This window comes from Octopus bimaculoides, chromosome 21 (genome assembly GCF_046866305.1).
Source record: "Octopus bimaculoides isolate indiv1 chromosome 21, ASM4686630v1, whole genome shotgun sequence".
Taxonomy (NCBI): domain Eukaryota; kingdom Metazoa; phylum Mollusca; class Cephalopoda; order Octopoda; family Octopodidae; genus Octopus; species Octopus bimaculoides.
In genome coordinates, this window is record NC_142948.1 from 38,139,177 (window position 1) to 38,150,708 (window position 11,532).

The window sequence follows — 11,532 nt, forward strand, 5'->3', positions numbered from 1 at the left end:
ATATTTCACCTGATTAGCTTTTATTCAACAGGTTGTGAAGTAGACTTTTTAAGTTCCAGTCCACAAGGGCCGTGTGGTGTTCAATTATTAAATAAATGAAACTATACACACATTAAGAACCGGACATCACCAGCGCCAACAATGAGTTTTTTACATTTACATATAATCTCTGTGACTCAACACTCTGTCCCCTGCCTTTTTTTTTTTTCTTTCTATCATCTTCTATATTTCTTTCTCTCCCCTTCCTTCTTTGCTGTTCCCTGTCTTTCTTTCTTTCTTTCTTTCTCCTTTCTCCTCACTCCCTCTGTTTCTTTCCCTCATTCTCTCTCTCACCCCCTTCCCCTCTGCCTGTTGGTCACGTGACTACAGGCCATTTTTCTTGTCTCTCTCTGTATTTTCTGGATTTAATGGCCAGCCAGATGTCATTTCTTTTGCCTCTTGATATTTTGTCCCTTCTACTCTCTATTCTATATCCTTTCAAAATTTCTCCCCAGGTGTTACCCATTATAATTCGTCTTGGCCTAACAGCCCTTAATACCTGTCCAAGGCACATTAACTCCATTTGCTCCAGCTGGACAGAGTGAACCACAATATGTATTAGATTCCAAGTTCTCAAGTCATGGTTGAGTGTTTAGTTAGCAATCAGAATGGCATTATCCAGATATTTAAACGAATCTTCCAACAGAATAAATCATTCCAGCCACACTACAAACATGATGTATGGATGTACAACAGTGAAAAAAATTTGGAAAATAAGTTTTATGAACTGTATTATGGTGCACTTTTTTTTTTATAGAGATTTCTAGACATCCATACTTGATCTGTTCCTCATTTTTGTGTCTAAAGTTATAACGTTTGATTCTTGCTCCTGTATTCTGGAAGCTGAACACGAGCAGTCAGGTTTGCTCCACAGTTGCCGCAGACCCATACGAAACTCACGACTCATTGTTATATAGATGAAAAACTTGTAGAATGAGTTCCCGATGGCAAGCCACAACAAGTAAAAATGCAATGGGCTCCTGTATCCATTTTGGGTCCTACTGTAAATAATATCGTGCACTTGTAAAACACACCATGGGATCCATGCCAAGGTGAATATTACAGATGCTACAGAGTTCATGAAGTAATTCCATGGTCGAGATGCTCGGTCTTGAAGGATTGTCTCATAGACCTCCCGTTTCTTTCTGAAGGAAGAGGAGCACAAGTAGGAAATGGTGTAAATCAGCCCAAATATCGGCGGACAGGTCATGATGAGGCCTGCTGTGATGAAGTAGGCCAACTGGAGCCTGGTGTCGATGATGCACATGAAGGCCTCCTCATCGTATCGCGCACGATGCAGTGCAAAAAGCGGAGGACAGCAGAAGCTGAAAGCTGAAAACCACACAAAAACTGTCCAACAGATACAGCGTACCGGAGACATGAGCGTATTGTACCGCTCTGGTCTACGAATAGCAATGTAGTGATCAACATTGATGCACATCAGTGAATACAGGCCAGCAATCCAGAATATAGTAGTAAGATAGGCTTCGACTTGACAAAATCTGTTGTCACCATACACCCATTGGCCAAAAAAAGAGGTGAGGATGGAAAATGGGGTTATGAAAAGTCCTAGACAGAGGTCAGCAAAAGTCAGTGAATAGAAAAACAGTTTGTTGACATTGTGAAGGCAATTCGTGTTGCAAAGTACAAGAATTATGAGAATATTACCAACAATGATAATAAAATTAACAGCTATGATTACACCTGTCTGAACAGAAATTTCAGGCTCCATTTTTAACAGGTTTACTGTTTAATCTCAAAGAACCAAATTTCATTAAATAAGAAGAAACTGTTATGAATTCTTTGGTGATTATATTCCAAAGAAGAATTCCTGAATGCTCCAATTTTCAATATAATCATGATATTTGGAAGGGGTCTTACCCTTTAGCATTCAAATTACTCTGTCAAATGTAATGCTTTTTTATTCACATTGTTTTGAATTAATCAGGCGTTATCTCATAGCTGTGGTGATTCCAGTGACATGATTACTTTTAGAATGACATTGTAGGGTAGGTGTGAGAGGCTGGATATGGCCTGTTTGACCACAAAATGGAATATTTGGGCTGGATAAGGCTGGTTTAAATGCTAAAGCAGTAAGTAAAATAAATATAATCTTATATAAAGGTATTTATTATCTTGAAGATGGCCATGTTGTCATTCACATTGTAATGAAATTTGGGTTGTGATTTTGTTTCAAATTCAACCAGACAGTTTTATATAAAAAGAGTCAAATTTTTCCAGAGAAACTTTATACATTTTACAGAGGAGGGGAAAACGGCAGAGAATGGAAGTTCTCTCATTGAATATGAGGAATTCTCTAATTCCATGATGAAATAGTCAATTTTGGTCAATGAAAATATAAATTCATCCATTTTGCTTCAGCCATGAGATGAAAAAGAACTCATTCATTCAAATGGAATGAATCATAAAGACAGAGAAAATTTGCATTTTCTTGATATTCCAATAAAGTCCACTAGAATATTCTGGAATATATGTCTTTAAATTACATAGAAAATGGCAAACAACAACACTGTAAAAAAGCAAAAATAAGATAAAGTGAAAACTATAAAACTTAAATATCAAAAAGAAGATACAAAAGATAAATACAAAATATAGTTGAATTTTTAAAAAAATATAGATTTGAATACATAAGAAAAAAAAAGTCCTTTTCGCTGATATAAAATTTTCTTTTATAGCCAGGTTTGAAAATATCTGGAAATGTGAAAGAAGAATGGAGTAGGATAGGGGAAGGAAGATGTGAAAGAAACAACAGCGATGAAGAAATGTATAAAAGAAAGAATAAGAATAAAGAAGCAATCAAATTGAAATATTAATAATGTAATTTTAAAAGCAGAAGACAAAATCCAAAACCTGAACCAAAGAACCACATGAAAATAAGAACAAAATAGAACAAAAAAGGAAAAAACAAATATGCATATAACAGGAGAAAACTCCTGAAGAATTCACCAAAAAAAAATACACCAAAAGAATGTCAGTAAAAAGTTAGGAAATACAAACTCCAAGACGTCCAGTCAGTTGACAAATTCTAAAGATAGTTCAGCCATATTAATTCAGAGTCCATTATGGGTTTCTTTAATGTTTTTTTGTCAAGATTTTGAGGGGATTTTTGAAAAATATTTTCTTTACATGTCTGTCAGCTTTTGAGACACATCCGACCAATGAACAAATAAGCTGCAAATTTTACCAATATATTTTACATTTCTTCTTGAATCTCCCTTCCAAAATATTTCATCCTCTAAATTATTTCTGTCTTGTTCGTTATCAGAAGAACCAAGGAATCTCTTACAGACATCCCATATTTTAAATATTTTGTTTTTATTGCATTTTTTGTTTGCTGTTATTTTAGTATAATGGTTATAGCCTATTATTATTATTATTATTATTATATATGTTTTTTTATTTTTTTTTATTTTGCTTCTATTTTTCCCCCGCTACATTGTCTGTCCATTCAATAAGCTAAAACGTAATGTCCAGTATGGTCAGTGGATCGGCCCACAATGAAAGTAAAAGAAATTAATAAATAATGAAAACGAGTGTAAAAATATATAAAAACAAAAAATACAGAAATATATAAAGAGAGAGAGAGAGAGAGAGCGAGAGAGAGAGAGAGAGAAAGAGAGAGAGAGAGAGAGAGAGAAAGAAAGAGAGAGAGAGAGAGAAAGAGAGAGAGAGAGAGAGAGAGAGAGAGAGAGAGAGAGAGAGAGAGAGAGAGAGAGAGAGAAAGTGAACAAAGAACCAACTAAAATAAAGAAACAAACTAACAGAAATATATATGTATGTATGTATGTATGTATGTATGTATGTATCTATCTATCTATCTATCTATCTATCTATCTATCTATCTATCTATATATGTATATATATATATATATATATATAAATTGTGTTGGTGTGAAACTTTAAAATCAGGCCCTCCTGATTGACCTTTCTTTGAAATGTTGGGGCCACCACAGGAATGCAGTTAGAATTTGTTTGCTACTTGTCAAATAAAGGAACCTAGATGCCTTTGCATGTGTATGTATGTGTGTGTGTATGTGTGCACATGCATGCGAGTGCTTGTATATGTGTTTGAGTGTAAATGAATGTATATGTAAAAATATGTGTGAAGGAACTAAATCTCATTAGATGATATTATATATATATATATATATATATATATATATATATATACACACATACATTTATTTATTTATTTATAGCTAATTAACCTTGGCCATTAAGGTGGGTTTGGTGCCAGATATTAAAACGTTTGGAAGAAATCGATTCCTTGATTTCTGCAGACAGACAGCTGGATCTAAGTTCTTTTATGCTAGGTTTCCCATCCTCGTCATTCTACATCTAATGGACCACAACAACAACAACAACGACAACCAAACATTGCATTTCTTTTCTTTTGTTATTCATTTTTAATGTTTTTTTTGTCTTCTTTGTTGTTGTTTTATGTAGTTGGCAGACTTCTGTTTTTGTCTTTGATGCGAAGTAAAATAGAATCGGTCCACTTTCCCTGTGTCTTTGACAACTCATCAGGCACAAAACGCTGGACTCCTGAAGCAGAAAACAAAAACGAAACAAGAAAAGAAGAGAACGAAGAAAGAAAGAACATGATCAATAGGATAGGGGGGGGGGACATGCACACATGAATAAATAAACATACACTCACACGTAAACACTCACACATACACACACTCACATGAATATATGAATGAACCAAATATATTTGGCACACTACTGATTGAGAATGGTAACACCTATGCACACACACACACACACACACACACAAAACATCCATACATATACACATACACATACAGACATCAGTGTTCGTGCACACACACACACACACATAAACTAGCATGTGTGTGCACACACTGACACACACATGAATGAACAGAATATATTTGGCACGTTATTGGCTGAGAACATATGGCACCACACAAACACATGTATCTTCACCACAAGCACACACATGCACGCATACATACATACGTATGGATGGATGAATATATGCCACATACACTCGCTTCCATTACATTATCCATTGAATCCAGAGATGACCTCTACTACTATTGCAATCAACAGCACAGTCCTACAGGCTTTGAATTGTTTTATTGCAAAGATTCTCAACCCTTTGAAGTTCAAAGCCAGTCTTTCACAAAGCCCCTTCCCCACTCCCCATGTTATGCAAAAACGGAAGCAAAAGGAACAGATTATTCCAACCCTTTTTGATGCCAATCCACTTCAACCCTAATTCTAAGATTCAAACCTCTTGTTTTAATGAGATCTGCAATGAACACTGTCGGATTTGTGTTCCTAACAACAGCAACCATTATTTATGAAGATTTCAAATTTTGGCACAAACCCAGCAATTTTGGGGGAGGGGGTAAGTCAATTATATCAATCCTGGTGCTCAACTTGTAGTTACTTTACCAAGGATGAAAGGCGAAGTAGACCTCAGTGGAATTTGAACTCAGAACATACAGACAGAAGCAATGCTGCTAAGCAAAGTGCTTAGTGGCATTTTCACATAATAATAAATATAATTTTATAATAATAAATATAATTTATTATTATTATTTATTTTTTTTTTTTAATTCTGAAACTGAAAAATAGACTGTAGGCCATATGTTCAGAAATTTAAATCTTATGACAAACTTTTGCCAGGGAACAGAGGTCATATACTCATTTGGGAACAGAAATATGAGTGGAGATCAATCATCAATCTAACTGAAAGTGTTCTTGCTATAAATATTGTAAATATACTCTGGAACGATGACAATTGAAGATAAAACTAATTAGAACATAGTGTAGAGATATTATACACAGTAAAGATGATGATTAGAGATTTGAATTGATGGCAATTGATGTAGATATGAAATTGGTAAATATTTAAATGCTGTAAACATTGTAAAGAGATTGATAAGTTGGGGAATTATGCTGTTAACATTTCAGAGATGTATTTGTGTAGTAAGTGATTTCATCTGAGACTGAGTATTGAAACTAAAACAGTTACAGCTTGGAAGATATATATATACATTAGCCATTCAAAGACACACTCAGGCTGTTAACATTTATTGCTTAATATAAAATTTTTTTATCACACTCACTGTGACCTGGTCCAGTGTATCTTGCTGAAAAATGCCTGACTGACCAAATAATGTTTTGTGTGTCTTTAAATGGCTAATAATTTGTCTTCCATGCTTTATTCGTTTTGTTATTAACAGTCTTGTCTGATTTAGACAACTCATAAAGTAATTATTAGACTAATTAGAGGTAGAAGTAGATAAGCATATTAATTAGAGTAAGACAAAGGAATGAAAGTGGTTTATGAAGCCATTACTTTTGTTGGCAATAAAGGGTTTCACTCTCTCTCTCTCTCTCAGATGGTCGTGTGTGTCTTTGTATATGTTTGTCCCCACCACCACCACCACCACACTTGACAACTGGTGTTGGTTTGTTTGCATCCCTATGGCTTACTGGTCCAGCAAAAGAATGCAACAGGATAAGTACCAGCTTTAAGAAATAATTATTGGGATCGATTTGTTTGACTAAACAATTCAGGAAGGTGCCTCAGCATGGCTGCAGTCCAATGAGTGAAACCAGTAAAAGATGAGAGATGCATAAACACACACACACATATGTCTGTGTGTGTGCGTTTCATATATATATTTGCATATGTGTGTGTATATGTGTCTGAGTGTGTGCTGTATATGTGTGTGTATATATATATATATATATATATATATATATATATGTGTGTGTGTGTGTGTGTGTGTACATACATAACACATGCACACACACTATCACAAATGTTTATACACACACACATACACAGAGTGTCACACCAGTCCTGTCTGTACCAAAGACACTTAAGAAATAACAGGAATTTGGGATGTTGCCATCTTTTGTTGATCATTGAATTGTTTATGAGTTGTGAGACAGTGGTGGTGATGTCATACATGGTGGTGGTGGTGGTGTGAAAGGGGTGGTGGTATATGGCTTGTGATATAGTGGTTGGGGAGGTGGTGGTGGTGGTGGTGGTGGTGGTAATGTTTGTGTTGTAGCACCAAACAGCTGTTATTTTTGGAGCAGTGACACCTTGTAAAGTAGGGGTCGCTTGTGGAATAAATTTGTTGGGAGTTACATGTTTGTTTGTCCCCTCACTCATATCATCATCATCATCATCATCATCATCGTTGTTGTCGTCGTCGTCGTTTAACGCCTGCTTTCCATGCTGGCATGGGTTGGACGGTTTGATTGAGAACTGGTAAGCCTGGAGGCTGCACCAGGCTCCAGTCTGATCTGGCAAGGTTTCTTCAACTGGATGCCCTTCCTAATGCCACCCACTCCTGGAGTGTAGGGGGTGAATTTTATGTGCCACCGGCACAAGTGCCATTCAGGTGGCACTGGCATTGACCACACTCAAATGGCGCTTTTTACGTGCCACTGGCACTGACATCGGCCATGCTCGAATGGTGTTTTTTACGTCCTTCCAGCAGAGTAGGACAAGAAAACAGGAGAAGAAAAGAAAGAGAGGGATGAAGAAAAGAAGGAAGAAGAAAGTAAAAGGAAAAAAGAAATAAAGAGAAAGAAGAAAGGAGAGTGAAAGAGAGAAAATGAAAAAGTGAACCACGAAGGGAAGAAAAACCCCAGAAAAGTAAGAAAAACCAAGAAAATGCAAGAAGAGGATGGTTTTAGAAGCAAAAGAATATGTCTCGAGATGACAGAAGAATTAATTAGAATATAATTCTGTAATTCCTCTCACCAAATAATGGTGACAATGGTAGAATATGCTAATAAAGCTCAAACTGTTTTCATTTTCCATTATACAGATATCCTCTGAGAAAACTTGTCATCTCTGTCTGTCTGTCTGTCCTTCTTCTTTTATACATTCAGTGTCATGCTGAATAATTTTATGAATATATGTATATATATATATATATATATATATATATATATATATATATATGTATGTATGTATGTATGTATGTATGTATGTATGTATGCATATAAGAAAATGAGATGACAAAGGAATAAATGAACTTCATTAGCTTACAGCTGTTTCTGCTGTAAGATGCAGTGGACTCATATCTAAGTGCCTGAGTAATTCCTTATAGCTTCATCAGAGCCTTGAATATAAAGCAGCTCTGATGGAGCTATACACACACACACACATATTATTTTCTATCTTTTACTTGTTTCAGTTATTGGACTGTGGCCATAAAGGGTTTTAATTGAAAATGAAAATCTATGGCCTGGATAAAAGAATTGTTAATTTCTGAATTATTTTACCATTGATGTTTTCTATTCCACACAATTTTAGAGGAAGAAATTCACACCCTTTGGGCAGCTGACATTTGCAACTGTGCATAGCTTTTGTTCCTGTTGTGTTTGCACCTGGTTGCTGCTTTCATTGGAATGTTCCACATGTATTCCTTTAGTTTTAAAGACATGGAGTTATTCTGAATTTGTGTACCTTTTCTGTGGAATGGTGAGGACAGTCTTTCCTGTAGAAAACATTGTAAAACATATTATCCTCAAAATAACACTGTTCACATGAATGCTGTCTGCTTCTTGTTAACAGGAACACTGTCATGGCCTAAGGAAAGGCAATATTTTGCTCCTACTTTTAGACAACTGTTGATGACACGGCTGATATTTTCTGAGGCCTAATCAACAATCTCTATTACAGCATGGAAGTTTGGAGGCATCTTTCTTTTTGTTGTAGATCAGAAATTTAGAAACCTTTTTCTGTTCTTCAATAGTGAAGATACATCCTTGGAGGAATGTGATGTATCTATTTACCACAAGTCCAGGAAATGCTACACTTCTTGTCAATGTTGTTGATATACTTTAGATTACAGTAAAGGCAATTGGTCCAGTGTGGGTTTGTTCTCATGATCATAGGATCGTGGTTTCAATTCCCAGACTGGGCAGTGTGTTGTGTTTTTCAGCAAAATACTCCATTTTCACATTGTTCTGCAATCACTTCAACATCTGACGTGTGGCACACCACGCACCTGTTCAGGTAACATTAGTTTGATGCAAGATGTGAACTGATGTACGACACATACCTTTGATCACTATAAACAAATCATGTGTACAGGTTGTTCCACAAGAAATTACAGAATCATCTTTCTAGGCTCAAGAGACCAGCATTAATTAATTGATATAAATTAATTGATATAAATTACAGGGTGTGTATTTATGCATAACTTTTGCTGATATGATGAGTATTTTTCTTTTGAGCTTCTGCTCAACTCTTTCACATTCAAACTGACCATATCCAACCAAAATACTCTTCCTGTTTTATGTTCAAACTGACCAGATCTGACCTCTCACACCTACCCTAAAATGTTGTTCTGAAAATAAGCAATCATATAACTGGTGGGGGGACAAAATAAGCAATCAGTTTCCGTCTACTGAATCCACTTACAAGGCTTTGGTTGGCCCGTGGCTATAATAGAAGACATTTGTGCAAGGTGCTACACTATGGGACCGAACCCGGAGCCATGTGGTTGGAAGCAAGCTTCTTACCACACGGCCACTCCTGCATCCATATCCATTAATTTTATGTTTCAGTAACGAAGTCAACCTGCATCAAACTTACAACCAGGTAATTAAAAAAAATACTTGAAAGGTGCTAATTTTGAAAATGTGCTTGGGTGGGTGGGTGGGGGGTCTCTCCCCTTGCTTTCCCAGTAGCTATGCCACTGACTTTCTCTCTCCTTATACATATGAATAGAAATATATGCTCACACACAGAACGAGACAGGTGGGGAGAGAATGAGAAAAACATTTAAACAAGTCAGCATTGAATCATCAACATCAAATTGACGGTGTCAAACCGTCACACATCAACTAAATTATGGACAATTGTCATCTATCTCCCTTCACTGCAAAATAAACTTCAAAAGCTACCCTAAAGTACAAAAGGAAAGCATGAGAGGGGCAGGGTCTCTTTTTGTCTAAGATACTCACTCAAAAGAGATGTGTCACAGTCCACATGTAGCACTAACTATGGGTGATGACAAACAAGAATTTTTGTTAAAAAAAGTACAAAAACATTTGAGTTAAAACACTTACAGTGAACTGTATCATAGGAATGGTGAGGAATGTCACAGAATCTTCAGCGTCCAACTTTAAACATGTATTATTGGAGTAGGAGGGTCGCAGCTGTTTGGTGTGCCTTGATATATGCCACAACACAACATATTCATCTTATTATTATTTTTATCATTCTTGTTATTATTATTATTATTATTATTACATGGCATCATTGTAGCACTGCCGAAATGTCCAGTTGTGTCAAAGGTCATAGCTGTGTTGTTGTTGTTTTACAACTCACTGAGGTTTGTTTTCACATGATGCTGATGTCCCATTAAGTTGTCCACTTCCTTGGTGCCCTGCCTTGTGGTGTTGCTGTGCCTCCTCAGCGTGTCCTGTCCCGCCGCTACATCGCAATACTTTAGTGCCGGTCTCTTAATGCTCCATAAGCCTTGGTAACATGCTCTGAAATGCTGTCACTGTTGCTGTTTAGCCCCAGGTCAGCCTTGAACCAGTATTCATATGATCAATACCAATCAAGCAGTTAGAGTCACATTGTTCAGCCCTTTTATATATCTTTAGGGCTATATTACCTAATGTGTCCTTTCTTCTATTTTTCAGAACAACAGGATGTAATTTGAGGGAGATTTCACTTCTATGTCTAGCAGGTTGAATAACCACATAGAGATTCCCCTATTTAGTCCCAACACTTCAGAGGCTGTGCCTTGATGTGCCACAAGCTTTGGTGACCTGCTCTGATATGTTGTTGTTGTTGTTTAACCCCAGGTCAGTCCTGATCCAGCAGGCCTATAATCAACAGCATTCAAGCCATCATTATCCAGTCTTCATGCCTTTATGTATCTCGGACTACATTAACTTATGTATCCTTTCTCTAATTTTTTAAAAACAACAGGATGTGACTCGAGACAGGTTTAGCTACTATATCTAGCAAGTGAAAACAACCACGTAGACACTCCCTTGTTTACCCATGCTCCAAAGTGTCAACGCACACCTAGGTATCCTGGCTTCCTATGTGCTGCTGTATCCCACATCATCTAAGTATTCCGTATCCAGCTGGATGCAGTTGCAAAACTAATATATTCCTGCCTGCTTTCTTATTTCAATGGATGTGTATATACTGTACGTGTGAGTGTGTGTGTGTGTGTGTGTGTGTGTGTATGTGTGTGTGCGTGTGCTTATCGGTTTACGTAGCTGAGTTTGTATGTGCTTGTATGTTTACATTTGTGAATGTGTTTATGTACTTGGTTGTGTCACATATGTAATATATATGTGTGTGTGTGTATATATATATATATATATATATATATATATATATATATAGAAAGAGAGAGAGAGGGAGAGAGAAAGAGAGAGAGAATGTGGATGTGTAAGTGTATGTGATGTATATGTGCAACAGCAGGTTCCTGT

The 11,532-nt window shown here is 36.3% G+C and overlaps 1 protein-coding gene across 1 annotated transcript; it reads right to left on the reverse strand.

Moving 5' to 3' along the window:
* Nucleotides 1–271: 271 nt before the first annotated feature.
* LOC106877790 (melatonin receptor pdcr-1) lies at nucleotides 272–3,338 on the reverse strand. The gene has a single exon (XM_052975588.2). It carries the CDS (start codon nucleotides 1,769–1,771, stop codon nucleotides 803–805), a length of 969 nt encoding a protein of 322 aa, XP_052831548.1. The 5' UTR covers nucleotides 1,772–3,338; the 3' UTR covers nucleotides 272–802.
* Between the last annotated feature and the right edge of the window lie 8,194 nt (nucleotides 3,339–11,532).

Coding starts and splice junctions, on each gene's coding strand:
- LOC106877790 (XM_052975588.2), bottom strand. CDS start 1,771: ATGGAGCCTGAAATTTCTGTTCAGACAGGTGTAATCATAGCTGTTAAT.